Raw genomic sequence first — 14,068 nt, forward strand, 5'->3', positions numbered from 1 at the left:
TCGCTACCCCCTAGACGTAGACGAGTGTCAGGACCCGGCAGCGTGCCGCCCTGGCCGCTGCGTCAACCTGCCGGGCTCCTACCGCTGCGAGTGCCGCCCGCCCTGGGTGCCCGGGCCCTCCGGCCGCGATTGCCAGCTCCCCGAGAGCCCAGCCGGTGAGGGCAAGAGTTGTCTTGGGCCAATTCCAGGGCCTGGGCTGCCGGGTGGAGCCCCGGGGTCGCGGCTCCCCGCGAGGCTTGGTTGGAGCGGGGACCTAGTGTCCCCGTTTCGGGCCCCCAGCTGAAGCCAGGTCTCCCCTGGCAGAGCGTGCCCCGGAGCGACGGGACGTGTGCTGGGCCCAGCGCGGAGAAGATGGCATGTGCGCGGGACCCCTGGCCGGGCCAGCCCTCACCTTCGACGACTGCTGCTGTCGTCAGGGCCGCGGTTGGGGAGCCCAGTGCCGCCCTTGCCCGCCACGCAGCGCTGGTGAGCCTCCCCAGAGGGGTTTGCGGAGTGCTGGGGCAGGAGCCAGGGTGCTGCTTTCGCGTGGCTGACCGCCCCCGCTCCTCCCAGGGTCCCAGTGCCCAACGTCACAGAGTGAGAGCAATTCCTTCTGGGACGCGAGCCCCCTGCTGCTAGGAAAGCCCCCTCGAGGTGAGTATAACGGGAGGGCACAGAGAGGGTGCGGGGGCGGGGGGTCCCCAACCATCTGCTGGCAGAGGTGAAGGTTGATGTCTGCATTTTCCCCACCGGCACAGAAGAGGACAGCTCGGAGGAGGACTCGGACGAGTGCCGCTGCGTGAGTGGCCGCTGCGTGCCGAGGCCCGGCGGCGCCGTGTGCGAGTGTCCGGGCGGCTTCCAGCTCGACGCCTCTCGTGCGCGTTGTGTCGGTGAGCGGGGCCGCGGGGGTGGGACCGGCCCCCAGCCCAAGACCAGAAGTTGGTGGAGGGGCCGGGGCCAAGGCTGGCAGCCCGGGGGAGGCACGGGGCCACACGCTAAGGGGGCTGCTGCTCTGGCGCCCTGGCGAAGCTCGCACCTGTCGCCCCCACCTGCAGACATCGATGAGTGCCGAGAACTGAACCAGCGTGGGCTGCTGTGCAAGAGTGAGCGCTGCGTGAACACAAGCGGCTCCTTCCGCTGCGTCTGCAAAGCTGGCTTCGCACGCAGCCGCCCACACGGGGCCTGTGTGCCCCAGCGCCGCCGCTAACGAGGCCCTCAGCCATCAGCGAGGGGTTCCCGCCTGACCCTCGGGGTGAACTCAGTCTCTCACCTGTGTTCCAACTCGGGGCTCGGACCCAGGAACTCTCCGGGGGTCTTAGACCCCTTCCTGCGCCCCGAGTTCTGAGGGCGCCCTTACAGGCGCCGCCCAGTTCGCAGGCGGAGTGTGGGACTCTCAGGCACTGAGGTCCTTCCTCCCAGAGGGCGTTTCCTGGAAACTGATAAATCAAATCATGCCTCTGCACTCTCGGCTTGTCCAAGCGAATTGATGTTCCCGTCTGTGGTGGGCGTGGACTTCGCAGGGCAGCGCCATACCCAAGCCTCCTGGGAGGGGCTACACTGAGCCCAGCACAGGGGTGTGAAATAGAATTTATTGTGGCTCTGATTATGTACACGTGAGATGTGCCTGGCCGGGCTGGCCGGGCTGGCATGGTTTGTACAATAAATACATCCGCGGGGCCTGCTCTCCGCGGCTGCGAGTGCCCATATGGCAAGTTCAGTCCAGCTTCCGAGTTCCCAGCTTCATGGGGCCCTTGGCTGCCTTCTTTTCAGCGCGTTTGGCTTCCATCTCCCGCCGACGCTCCTCGCGCTTCTTCCGGGCCAGCTCGGCCTTCCCTTGCCCTGGGAGCAGGAGGAGGAGGAGGAGGAGGAGGTGGGCGGAGGGCTTCAGGCCCACTGGGGCCTCAGGTTCCCAGCCTGCCCCTGCCCCCAGTCTGTCTGCCCGGACCAGAAGGGGAAGCACTCACGGCTCTCGGTCTCCAGACCCTCCCAGTTGTCATCGCCCCATGAATCGGGTCTCGGCTGAAAGGGAAGTGTGGTTGGAGTGGAGGTGGACTCCCGGCTGAGGTCCACCCGGGTCTGGAACCCTCATGGGAAAAGGTGCCAAGTACCTGAGCGCTGGTCTCCCGGCGTGACGACACAGCAGCAAAGGGATCACCTTTGTCACTGGGCTCCGAGCCACCCCAGTTATACTCGCTGGCCAGCCGTGTGCCCTCAGGCGGTGGCTCCGGGGGACTTGGCTCCTGCCAGCCCTGCTCCCACGAGCCCTCGGCTTCCCAGCTGCTCCAGTCTGACTCGGATTTTGGGTCCAGGTTGCTGGTCTGCAGAAGATGGGGAGGTAGTGCCCAATGCGGGGGGGGTGCCCGATGGCTGGCCTCCCCCTCCCCCACAGGAACACCACTGTCCCACCCTGCTTACCTGCCCGGCACGGCTAGCTCGGCCCCCAGTACTCCAGTCCTCCTGCTGGGCCAACACCGATTCGGCCTCCTGCTGCAGTGTGGGAAGGAGAGCGCGACCATAGGCGCTCCAGCCCCCACCCAAAGGGCAAGGAAGCCTGCCTGCCCCTTCCCAGCCGCGGGCTCCACCCTTTCTTCTTTGGCATTCCACCTCACTTGCTCCTCAAGCCTTGCTTCCCATCTATAGAGTGGACATGCCATCACTCCTCTGAGGCTGGGGAATGAGATCTAGATGTTCCACACCGTTCCCCACAGCCTCAGACCCGAGACTGTTGTCAGCAGATGGGGAAATCGGGCCCCGAGGTCTGCCCCCATTCCCATCAGGGTAGCCCCACTCCATCCTCAGCCCATCCCCCACAGGCCTGGGGGTGGCCTCTCCTTACTGACCCCTGGAGCTACTGGAGGACAGGGAGAAGAGAGTGAGGAAGACAAATGGGCTGCCCACCCCATTTGGGTGGCCCACCGCCACCACTTCCATCCCTGCTCCCAGGGGCCCCTGGGGCTTAGTGGGGGACAGCTGCCAACTCTTACCCACAAGGGCCACCCGTGACACCTACTCAGCAGGGATGCTGTGCAGATGAGGACAGGCGTGACCAGCCAAGCCCACCTGAGCTCCTTGAAGGCAGCCTTAACCTTTGACCTGAAGTTACCTGGGAGTCGCCTGGGGAGGCCCCCTCGGCCCCACTCACCTCCAGGCTGCCCCAGTCTTCATCATCCCATCTGTCGGCAACACTGCTGTCCTCCGCTGTGTCCGTGCCCTCCTCTTGCGTCTCCCAGTGGCCTGAGGTTGTGGATGTGGCAGGGACGACGGCGGGGGCCGGGGCAGGAAGTCCTGAGGAGCAGAGGCTCACTGAGGTCCCAGATACTGGGCCCCGGGAAGGTCTCAAAACAGGGCAGAGGTTTCTGGGGTCAGGGGGAAGGTGCAGGGAGCAGCTCGTGAAGGGACTAGACCCCGCCTGTCCCCTACGTCCCCACTGCCACCCCCGGAGAAGCCAGACAGTAATAGCTCCTAGGTGCCAGCACCCCCAAGCCCTCAGTCACTGATGTGGCCACTCTGGGGCACACTCACCCTCGGGCGGGGGTCTCTGGGGGACGTTGGTCTCAGCCGGGGCAGCTGCTGGGTGTGCACGGATCAGCTTGGACGTGAGCGAGGAGACCCCTGTGACAGCCCAGCCTGCCCAGCTGGCTGCGGCTCCTCCCATTCCAGGGCTGGAGGCGGCATGGACATCCTTCTCTGGGCAGTGTCAAAAGAGACAAGTATAGTCACCTCAGGCTCTCATGGGGAAGGTGACAGGAGCGCAGTAACGGACACAGAGCAACCTGTAGCGGCCCCCCTTCTCCAGGCCTGTGCTCCCCCATCTCTAAGATGGGAGGGGTGGGGAGCAGTGGTGTCGGGTCTGCTCTCCGAGGTCGTTCTAGCTTTCAGAGACTCCAGTGACATGGAAGGGGGCTCTGACAGGTAACAGTCAAGGATGTGATGGAAGAAGAGGGCACACAACTGGGGGCCACTCACCCACTTCCGCTAGCTGGGTTGGGTCCTCTGACACAGACTCCAGTTTGGACAGGAAGCTTCGAATGGCCTTGAAGGCCTATGGGGTAGGAAGGGGCAAAGCTGGGGACTCCTGGGTTCCCATGAGTCCGCGGGGCCAGCTAGGGCCCAAATGCCCCCCCGGAGCCTCCGCTCCAGGGCCCGGGCCCAGCTGTGCCTCACCTGGTCTCGCACGGATTTCTCAGGATCCACGGTGAGGCCACAGAGCACAGGCAGGATCTTGTGGGCACAGTCATTCATGGAGTAGAGGTTGTGGGTGGCAGCAAAGCCCAGGACACCCGCCACCCGCGAAGGTGCAAATGGGTCTTTGGTGGCCCGGCTGAAGGCAGAGGTGAGGACCCTGTGTCGGGTCTGGGGTGGGGCAGGAGAGAGGGCTCCTGAGTTCAGGATCAGTACTGGGACCCAGAACTCCCAGATCTACTTCCCGGAGCAGAGGCCATCCACGGGCTCCCCCAGAATCTGAAAAATGTGAGCTAATCACTAACAAACGAGGCGAATTTTTCCTGAAAACTCCATCTGGGCTTCTCCTCCCAGATCACCCTGTTCACGCTGCCTCAGGACGACAGGGGCTGGAGCCGCTGCCCTGGGGCCGAGGCCTGGGCCGCCGTTACCATTCATTCATTCCTGTTAACTGTCTGGGCGCTGCAGACATCTGCGTTTACAGACCCTGGCTGAGGGAGTGCACACAGGCCAAGGGGGCCAAGCAAGCCCGCGTTCAGTTCCCAGATCCACCACCTACTGGCTGGGCGACCTGATACATGCCTCAATCTACCCTCACACCTCTGGGCTGGGAGCACCCAGGGCCTAGGCCTCTGGGAGGATGGCGGCCCCTGCACAAGGAGGCCTGGCCCTGGAGGACACCGTGGCCCCGGGGACAGTGAGAGAACCCCCAGGATCCACATAGGGCACTCACACTGGCACTGAGGTAGGAGCCGATTTTGCCCAGGCAGACGGTGGTATTGCAGCGGATGGGGCCCTGCTCATCCTTGGCCTGCAGCCGCGCGAAGTGCTTCATCAACTCCACGTTCAGGTTGGCCTCGTTCAGCTTTGGGGCCAGGAGCAGCATGGACTGTGGGTGCAGGAGTGTGCAAACCGTGGGCCACGGCCGGCCAAAAGACCACATGCAGAAGTGGCTTCCGGGGAGGGTGTGTGGGCCAGTAGTGGCACTGGGTGCTGAGGGAACCTCCCCAACCTACCCCCCAACCTGGTCCTGGCCCCTACCCAGAATGCCGCGGAAGGGGACGCTTCTCTGTCCCCTTTACGGCAAAACCTCCGAAGTTGGTGCACACCCCCGTCTCCCGTCCTTCTCCCTCCGTCCTCTCTTGCACGCACTCTACTCACGCTTCTACAGAAACACCGCCCCCCACCCACTCTCTACCAACTGGCTCCAGGAGGTGACCGGGGACCTTTGTGTTGCTAAATCCAGCGGCCGATTCTCCGTCCAAACCAGCTGTGACCCCTCAGTAGCTCTGACACTCCTGAGTTCTCCTTGCTCCTTGAAACTGCCATCTCTGGTCCTCCAGGACCCCGCCCTCTCCTCACTCTCCTCTGACCTCATCAGCTGCTCCTTCTCGGTCTCCTGTGGCCGAGATCTTACGGTTCAGACCCCCACAGGTGCTCACCAGGCCTCTTCTCTTTTCACCTCACCCTAGGTGACCTTACCCCTTTCGTGGCTCTGAATGCCCTTGTTAGCTGACAAAGCCCAGAGGAGCAGCTCCGGCCCAGACTTCTTCCCTGAATTTCACACATAAATAACCAGCGGCCGAACAGACATCTGTACCTGCCTAACTAGACCAACCTCCTCCCGCAAACCTGAGGCTCCCAGTTTCTCAGTAAATGGCAACTTAACCTTCCAGGTGCCCGGGCCAGAAACCTCGGAGCCACACTTGACTCCGCATCCACCCATCAGCACATACTGTCGGCCCCACCTTCGGAATGTGGCCCCTTCTGTCCCCCCACTGCCACCTCTCAGGTCTGAGCCACCATTACCTCTCAGACTCCACCTCTCACAACCACGCTCCTTCAGCCATGCTAAACCTCTTACTGCTACTTCTACACTGGCCTCAGGACCTCTGCACATGTTCCTTCTGCAGGGAACCCGTTTCCTCCAGATCTCCACCTACCTTGATCCCAAGCCTCCTTTCCCTAAATGATACCTCCTTAGCAATTCTTCCCTGATCGCTGTTTTTAAAACTGCAAACCCTTCTCTTCACACTGTCACTTTCTAACATAATGTACCTTTCCTAATTCTGTGTACTGTCTGCCAAGCCCACTCCCTGTCATCTCAAAAAGATGCTCCATGAGGCACAGTGCATCCCAGCATGGGGCACAGGGCCAGGCACGAGAGGTGCTCAGCCAGTGTCTGCTGAACGGAGGACTATAAGCCGATCCCAACCTGCTTCCCTCACCAGCTGCTGAGCCGCTCCCAGAGCCCGGGCCTACATGCAGGGTCGTGCCTGCTCCTCCCTTAACCTGCTCAGACCCATAGGCCAAAACCAAGGCCGTGCTCTCAAGTGAGCCCTCTCTGAGCCTTCAAAAACCAGGGCACGCCCACCTTGACTGTCTGCTCCCGGATGGCAGGGTTGGTGTCCAGGAAACCGTGCACAACGTGGGGAAAGATCTGGGTGTTGACTGTTGGCTCATCGAGGTATTGGATAAACTGTTCCATCTGTGGCCCAGTGAGGGGGAGAACACGGTCAGCACCTCCAACCCTGATCACAGCCACCAGCTCATCTCGTGGCTTTGTTTTTCCACCTGGCAGGCACCGGCTAGCCAGGTGCATCTCCTGAGCCCCCTACCTCGCATCTGGCCTATCTCTGGCCTTCGGACCACGCAGAGTGATGAAGAGAGGCCAGGAGGGTGCTGGGAAGAACCAAGGACTGGCAGCTGGAGGGCCTGGCCTCCGGTCCTGCATCACATCCCTTCTCAGAGCCTCTACTGTCTCTTCTATAAAAGGGGCTATAAACCCCAGCCAGAAAGTGGCGTGAGGTAGGCTCACATGTTTGGCAGCTGGGGCGGGAATGATACCTGGGAGCCTCTAGGTACTTGCTGGCTCATAAGAGGCGCCACCCTTGATCCCACGGATCCTGTCTGATGCTTCCAGCTGCCCAGGGATTGGCAGGAGAGACACTATCCCCACTCTATGAACAGCTAAAGTGATCAAGTCAAGAGACTGGGGGAGGCGGACAGTTGGGGCCCTGCAGTCTGGGCAGGCTGTGCCTTCCCAAAGGTGCCAGTGAACCTTGTGATGGTCTCAACTTCCTGAGAGCCTAGCCTTACCAGTCCCTCATCTGTGTGTGTTTGGGGAAAGGTTTCTGGGGTGCCAGGGCAGGGGCTCGGGTCACCAGCCTGGGGCTGGAAGTGAGACAAAGGTCTCCCCAGCAGCCAAGGTGGGGTCTGGGTGAGGTGGAGGGGTATAGGGTCTGACCACAGCCCTTACCTGCTGTAGGAGGCGGATACGCATGGCCCGGTCAGTGGATGAGAACATCTTGACCACAACAGGGATGATCTTCTGCTGATACTCCTCAGCGTTGAGGAACTTGCCCACCTTTGGGAAAGAGCAGGAAGAGGGGGCTCGGCTACATGCACAGAAGCAGGGTGACTTTACTGGGCTCATTTACCTTCCTTGGACTCCCTGCTGATCTCCCAGGGTGGGAATGGGGTGATGGTGGAGGGCGTCAGGCACTTCTTCAGCAGTCCCTCTGCCCATACTCCATCTCAGGCAGCCCTGCCTTTAACTTTTCGAGTCCAGGCCCCTCTTGGGAGACTAATGAAAGCTCTGTGCCCCTCCCTATAATCAGGCACCAATGTACCACATGCACACTCATGCACACAGAATTCTGCCTATGATTTCTGGAGGCTCCCAGCCATAAGGATTTGCTTGCTGTCTTCCCTCTTGCCCCATGCCAAGCCCCTTCAGGAGAAAGTGTTCTCCCAGGGTGGGCACAGCGGGGAAGAGCAGGTGCCCAGGCAAGGGTGGCCTGGGGTCTAAGGAAGTGGGGGGAGGATCCAGCCCCTAGAAGTCAAGAGAACTGAGTGCCAAGTGGTCAGGAGGGAAGAGGGAAAGTGGGGTGTTGAGCAGGTGATCTCCCGGGCCTTGGAAACACGGTGCACGTGTCAGACCAAGGGCACTGTGTTGGGGAAATGCAAGAAGGTCTGTGGGCTCTCAAGCAAAGGGTCTTTGGAAAAAGAATTTTAGAGGCCCAGGGTTTCGCCTCCTCAAGGACAAGGAGTCCACCCAGCCTCCCTGACAGCTGATCAAGTGGTCCTGTCATGTGTGTGGATCTGCCCTGACCAGACCGCCCCTCCCCCAGAGCCTTCTCCTTTGCCATTCAGACCCACCCGGCCAGTCCCTGGGCCCCACGGGCCTTGCTCACCTTGAACAGGGGTGTGAGGACAACGGCTCCTGCATTGCCAAACTCGAAGGCGGTCAGCAGCTGGGGCAGCACCTTGTGCCGGCAGAAATCCTCGGGGAAAGAGTCCAGGCTCTTGCTCAGCTCTTGGAAGAACTTTTGCTTCTCAGCCGGCTCTTTGATCTGGGGGATCAAGGACAGGATACGGGGAGGAGATCAGCCTAGATCAGCCTCAGCTATGGGCCGGGACAGAGGGTCGCCCCCAGCCTGAAAGACAATTGAACTATACGGGCTCTGGAGCCCCACTGCCTGGGTTCAAATCCCAACTCCCTCATTTAGCAACCACGTGACCTTGGGCCAGTTCCTCCAGCTGTGAAGCGGGATAATAACTATACTGAGTTGTTCTGCAGATTCAACCGGAAAATGCACGTGAAAGCTGCCAGCACAGTGCCTGGCGCACCGTGGGCGCCTAGTTAGTCAGTGACTGTCATTCTTGTCACTACCCCTGACCCGTTGCTGGGAAAGCAGCCACTTGGGCCATCAGACCTTTGTCAGCATCACCTCTACTCCTCACAAACAACAACCCAAGGTGTGAGTACCATTAACCCCAGCACACCAATGAGAAAACTAAGGCTCAGAGAGGGGAGGGGGCTTAGTCCATCCACGTGACCCTGGCCAGGGTGGTATTCGTGGCACGCTGTGCGGAAGGCAGGGATCAGGTATAGTTAACCCCGAGACCTGGTCCTCCCACTGAGCCAGGCAGGCCAGGCCGTCAGCTCAATGGTCCCCCTAATCTGCCTCTGAGGCCACAATCCCCGTAACTCACGTCTCCTGAGGACAGACTATGCCAGGCAGAGTTACACGCTAAAACCTTTACACAGGTTAAATGATCCCCCCACATCTTTATCGGATAGGTGCCAACATAATCCACATTTAATCCAACAAGGAAGCTAAGGCACAGAGAGGTCAAGGAATCTGTCAAAAGTCACACAGCTAAGCAGCAGACAGGGAAGAGTTTGACTCCGTGGGCTGTCACCTACCCTGTGCTGCACCCTGTGAAGAGATGCTGTCATTCCCTCATGTATATGCAAGGAGGTTGAGGCTCGAGGTCACCAGCCGAGAGTGACTGGCTAGGGATTATACCCTAGTTCTATATGCTTCCAAAGTTCCTGTGTTTTCTACTGTGCCCTCATTCCCCAAGCAGATGCCTGGCCCAGAAGAGCTGACCTCTGGCTGGGAATGAGGAGGACCTGGTTAGCACTTGAGTACCTCAGTCGAGCGTGGGAGGCAGACCTGGTGCTCTGACAGTCAGGTTCATGGGGCGCCAACGCCCAGAGAAGACCGAACCGCATTCAAGGTCGCATAGCTGGGCGCTCTCCACTGGCCAGCCCAATGACAGGAAGAGGGGCCCCGAGGCCCTGCCCTCCCACATTCTCCTTGGGCTTGGCCAGAAACAGCCCATTTCCTATGGAGCACATTATAAGAAGGGTGGCCTGGCAGAATCAGAGACGTGAGGACTCCAGGTGACAAAGTCCCTGCTGCCCCCACCTGCCCAGGAGGCACAGGGCCCAGCACCTCCGGCGCTTTTCCCTCAGGATGAAGCTCAGGTTCTCCTGCTCTGAAGGCCCTCCCTGCCCGACCAGCTCCATCAAGGTCAGGTAAGTGTCTCACTCCTCTCCCCCTCCAGATTCTCAGTCACCTTTCCGTGTGCCCCACACTCAGCTGGGTCAGAGCAGGTATCCAGGGCTGAGCCTCCCCCCCCCCGCATTCCCTACAACAACCTACAGGCCAGCAGAAACTATCGTTATCCCCATTACACAGATATGGAAACTCAAGTTCAAGGAGATTAAGCCAAGGAGTCCTCCCTCACATCTTTCCATTCGCTGTTCCCTCTGCCTGGAACACTCTTCCCCAATTCCCATCGCCATGGCTCCCACCTTCCCACTCGTCAGGTCTCAGTTCAAATGTCACCCCTGAGAGAACCTCTCCCTGAGCACCCTGACCCACTATTTTCCTTCCTGGTACTTGTCCCTATCCTGGGAGCACACATTTCCTCGTTTATGATTTTCTGTCCCTCTCTCCCAGTGAGAGTCCCTAAGGGTTGGGACCTGGTCCATTTACTCCCTGCTAGGTCCTTGAGGGCAGGGATCTGGGTCTGACTCTTCCTCCTGGCCCCGCTGCCCATAGCACAGCGCAGCACCAGGCATGGCACCCATCAGGGCCAAGGCCAGTATGTACAGGGGGAGTTACTGGAGCGCCAGGGGCAGTCGCTAAGTGCCTACTATGTGGCAGACATTATATGATGCGCTTCCCACTCACTGAATCCTCACCGAGTTCCTCTGAAGCAGGTACTAGTGTAGAAAGAGCGTCTGACAAGTCACAGTAAATGAGAGCTGGAGCCGGGTTCAGACCCAGAGAGCCTGGCTCCCTAGTCCATGCTTGTCCCCCAGGGCCTAATTCCAAGGGAGCCCACAAAGTGGGGAGGGAGGACTGGGATGAAGGACACAGGACCAAAGCCCAGGGCGGGGTGGGGGGCTCACCTGAATCTCCTCCAAGAAGAGGTTGGTCTCCACAAAGCGGTTGTTCATGAAGCCACCGGGCGCCCGGCAGTTCTGCAGGAAGCGGGCTGGGTTGGGACGCACTTTGGGGTTGGCTCCAACTAGCTCGCAGTAATGGGGCACCAGCGATTTGGGGATCTGCAGGAGAAGGGTCAGTGTCAGGGCAGGGCTGGCTGGCTGGCAGACAGGGGCTGGGATTGGGTCGGACACTCACCTTTCCAGGGTTGCGCAGGGCGGCCGCCCGAGGTAGGGGCCCGTTGAAGACTTCCCAGATGAGGCAGCCCAAGCGCCACATGTCGGCTGACCTGAGGCAGTGTGACCAGAGCCGCTCAAGGCCCTGCCACCTGCCAGCACAGACCTCCAACCCGCCTTGGGCACCAGATGCTAAGCTGATCATCCCATCAGCCCTGAGAAGCAGGGCTCATTAGTCCCATTTGACAGATAAAGAGACTCAGGCTCAGAAAAGCAAGGACATCCACCCCAGGTCATACGTCTTTGTTTCTCCTGCCCTACCTCCCTGAGGACCCTAGGTCCCTCCCCAGCTGGGGGGCAGGGGACAGGGAAGCGCCAGCTGGTTGAGGGGTCCCGAGGCTGCTGGAGCTTCCAGAATAGGGCAGGTTGGGGCATGCCGCCCCCAGTCACCCACCATTTCTCTCTGACTGCTCTGCCACTGCCATCAGCCAGCTCCGGGGGGTCATACTGCTCAAGTTCAGGGACCCCCTTCTGGGGGGGTCCCCCGCCATTGCCCTGGGCAGAGTACATGTAGTCCAGGCCCCCCAGCTTCCACTCGCCAGCCCGGTCCACGAACACAGCGGCCATGCAGACGTTGTTGTGAATGAGGCTGCAGTCATTGACCAGGAAGCTGAGGGCTTTCTGGGGGCAGAAGGAGCCATCGCACTCCAGCAACTGGAGTCCCCCACCCTGCCCTCATCACCACTGCCCCCACCTCACCACAATCTGGTGTAGCCCCCAGGAGAGCTCCAGATCCTTCAGGCCACCGGCCTCCGCTCGCTCCTTGAGGTATATTCCCAGTGGGGTCACTGCCTCTGTCACTACATGGAGGCACTTGTCTGTCTGAAGAAGGGGACATGGCCGGAGAGGAAGGGGAGATGAGAGGCACGGGGAGAGAGGTGGAGAAGGGGAAATCAGATCTAGGGGTGCAGAGGCAGGAGGGGTGGAAGCTGAGGGGCAGGAAGGCAGAAGACAGGGCTGGGAGCCTGGGAGAAAGTGAGGGGCACGGATGGGACAGCCTGGGCAGCAGGTACCTCCAGCCCATCGATGTAGGCCAGAATGTTGGGGTGCCGGAGAGTTTTGAGGCGCTTGAAGGCAGCTTTGGCCACCTGGGTCTGCTCTTCGGCACCGGGCTTCACGTCGTACACGAAGATGGACACCGGGCTGCCTGTGGCCTGGGGTAGGACAGAGGGACCTCAGGGATGTGGGCCGGGCCCAGGCGACCACTCCAGTTCCGAGATGGGCCCCCGAGCTGACAAGTGGCGGGAGAAAAGGGCCGCCTCCGGGTATCTCCCCAGGTCAGCCTTTAGGGACTGAGCCGGGCCCACGTGACCCCGGTTCCGTCCGCCGGTCGTCCCTCGGTCCTTCCGCCCGCCACGTCGGCACTGCCCGTCTCCCTCCCCCGGCCGGTTGCCCCGGAGGCTCCGCAGCCACGTCAGGCGGGGCGCGACGCGGCGGGGCCGGCGGCGCTGACTAGGCGAGGCCGAGGTCCGCCGCGGCCTGCGGAGCGGGGCCGCGCTCACCTTCTTGCGGCCGCGGTGCAGGACCCAGGGCCCAGGCGGGCCGCCCTCGGGGGGGTCCGGGCTGAGCTCGAACGGGAAGTCCCGGACCGGGTCCCGGGCAAAGAACCACATCGTCCCCGCCGCCGCCGCAGGCCGGGGCGCCTCAGCTCCGGGTCCTCTGGCGGCCGAGCCGGGCGGGGCGGGGCGAGGGCGGGGCCTGAGCGGTGGGCGGAGCATTTAAATGGGGCGTGATGGGGGCGGGGCGTGGGGCGGGGCGGGGCGTGGGGCGGGGCGGGGCGGGCGGGGTCTAAGCTGCGCGGAGACCAGCCCTAGAGCAGCCGGGCCAAACGCTCGGTGGCCAGGCGCCGCCGGTTACTAGGTGCGCGGCCCTGGCAGATCACGCAAATCTGAGCCTCTGTGTCCTTATATCTAAAATGTGGGTGGTAGTAGAGTCCACCTCGCAGCGTTATTATGGGGATGAGAACTTGGGAAGGAACAAGGGATGGAGAAAAGGCATGGAGGAGGAGAGAGATCCCCAAGCCAGATGCTCTCTCCCACCAGCCAGTGGGGGGCTCCAGTATACAGTGAGGCATCGGTGTTTGTGGAATGGCCTAGTGACCAGGGGAAAAGCACAAGGAGACAGAGCTCCTGAGAATCGATGGGGGGACGGGGGTGTGGAGTGAAGCAAAGGTCCAGGGGAGGCCCAGGAACCCTGTAGCAGGGAGGGAAGAAGCTGTAACCCCAGGAGGAGAGAAGAGTGGAGAAGGAACAGCCCAGCAAGTCCAGAAGAGGCCAGAGGGCCAGGAGGGGCTGCTGCCATCAGACCTGGCTCTCTGGTCTACAAAGCCAATGCCTTTTCCCAGCTCCCCAGTGCCACTCAGAAGAGTCTCATTGTCTCCCTTTTCTTCTCCAAGTACCTGGAGGGACAGTCACGCAGAAGGAGGGTTGGACAGGGTGTTGGGTGCTCAGAGCAGAACAGAAATAACAACTAGAGATCTTCCTGTGTACCTTCTACAGGAAGACAAGACAACATTGTAAATATGGAGTTTGCAGTATTAGGAGGTAGGGGGCTTACTATCACTGGAGGGGAGCCAGCAGAGGTCTCAAATGCCAGAGTGGAGAGCCTAGAACTTTATCGTACTGGAGAGGTGAGCCAGAGCCTGAGCTGTGTGTTTGGGGTGTGAAACCATGGAGTGGTGACACTTTGGAGGCATGGGTGAAGGGCCTTTAAGAACACAGGGTTCACGTGGTGACATGTAGTCAGTGGCACATTCTCTTGGCAAATGATTGGTCTGTGCAATGCAAGGGGCCTCGCCTGGAGATGTAACAGGTGCAGAAAGGGAAGACCCCTGGGCTGGGGGAGATCTGGGTCCCTAGTGCACAGAAAGACAGCAGGGAGGTAGGGGCCAAGTCTGGAACAGGCTGGGCAGGGCTACACCAGAAA

The 14,068-nt window shown here is 60.8% G+C and overlaps 2 protein-coding genes across 5 annotated transcripts in view; one reads left to right on the forward strand and one right to left on the reverse strand.

Moving 5' to 3' along the window:
- Nucleotides 1-1,683, forward strand: part of LTBP3 (latent transforming growth factor beta binding protein 3) — a 17,384-nt gene extending 15,701 nt beyond the window's left edge. The window contains exons 24-28 of one of the 3 annotated variants that reach the window (XM_019414966.2): nucleotides 15-155; nucleotides 304-465; nucleotides 553-633; nucleotides 738-869; nucleotides 1,035-1,683. In XM_019414966.2, the coding sequence (XP_019270511.2) occupies nucleotides 15-155; nucleotides 304-465; nucleotides 553-633; nucleotides 738-869; nucleotides 1,035-1,186 (668 nt within the window). In that variant the 3' untranslated portion in view covers nucleotides 1,187-1,683. The remainder of the gene's footprint in view (nucleotides 1-14; nucleotides 156-303; nucleotides 466-552; nucleotides 634-737; nucleotides 870-1,034) is intronic. The other 2 variants (XM_019414967.2, XM_019414969.2) reach the window with 2 other exon arrangements.
- Nucleotides 1,555-12,828, reverse strand: SCYL1 (SCY1 like pseudokinase 1). Of its 2 annotated transcripts, none has more exons than XM_019414971.2 (18): nucleotides 12,646-12,828; nucleotides 12,157-12,297; nucleotides 11,843-11,965; nucleotides 11,538-11,764; nucleotides 11,106-11,196; nucleotides 10,874-11,029; nucleotides 8,358-8,516; nucleotides 7,421-7,528; nucleotides 6,536-6,649; nucleotides 4,895-5,050; nucleotides 4,144-4,332; nucleotides 3,946-4,021; nucleotides 3,502-3,666; nucleotides 3,122-3,264; nucleotides 2,395-2,463; nucleotides 2,088-2,297; nucleotides 1,944-1,998; nucleotides 1,555-1,818 (listed from the first exon to the last, which is right to left on the reverse strand). In XM_019414971.2, exons 1-18 carry the CDS (start codon nucleotides 12,754-12,756, stop codon nucleotides 1,694-1,696), a joined length of 2,418 nt encoding a protein of 805 aa, XP_019270516.2. In that variant the 5' UTR covers nucleotides 12,757-12,828; the 3' UTR covers nucleotides 1,555-1,693. The 2 variants fall into 2 exon arrangements, with proteins under 2 accessions (XP_019270516.2, XP_019270515.2); XM_019414970.2 differs by having other exon boundaries at nucleotides 2,395-2,466.
- Between the last annotated feature and the right edge of the window lie 1,240 nt (nucleotides 12,829-14,068).

Source organism: Panthera pardus, unplaced genomic scaffold (assembly GCF_024362965.1).
Source record: "Panthera pardus isolate Hobbes unplaced genomic scaffold, ASM2436296v1 HiC_scaffold_12, whole genome shotgun sequence".
Lineage (NCBI taxonomy): Eukaryota > Metazoa > Chordata > Mammalia > Carnivora > Felidae > Panthera > Panthera pardus.

Excerpts from the sequence above, each read along its gene's own strand:
- SCYL1 (XM_019414970.2), bottom strand. The coding sequence starts at position 12,756 with ATGTGGTTCTTTGCCCGGGACCCGGTCCGGGACTTCCCGTTCGAGCTC. Across the intron at positions 11,765-11,842 it reads GGGGGCTACACCAGATTGTG|AAAGCCCTCAGCTTCCTGGT; the intron begins GTGAGGTGGGGG and ends TTCTGCCCCCAG. Across the intron at positions 11,197-11,537 it reads AGAGCAGTCAGAGAGAAATG|GTCAGCCGACATGTGGCGCT; the intron begins GTGGGTGACTGG and ends ACACTGCCTCAG.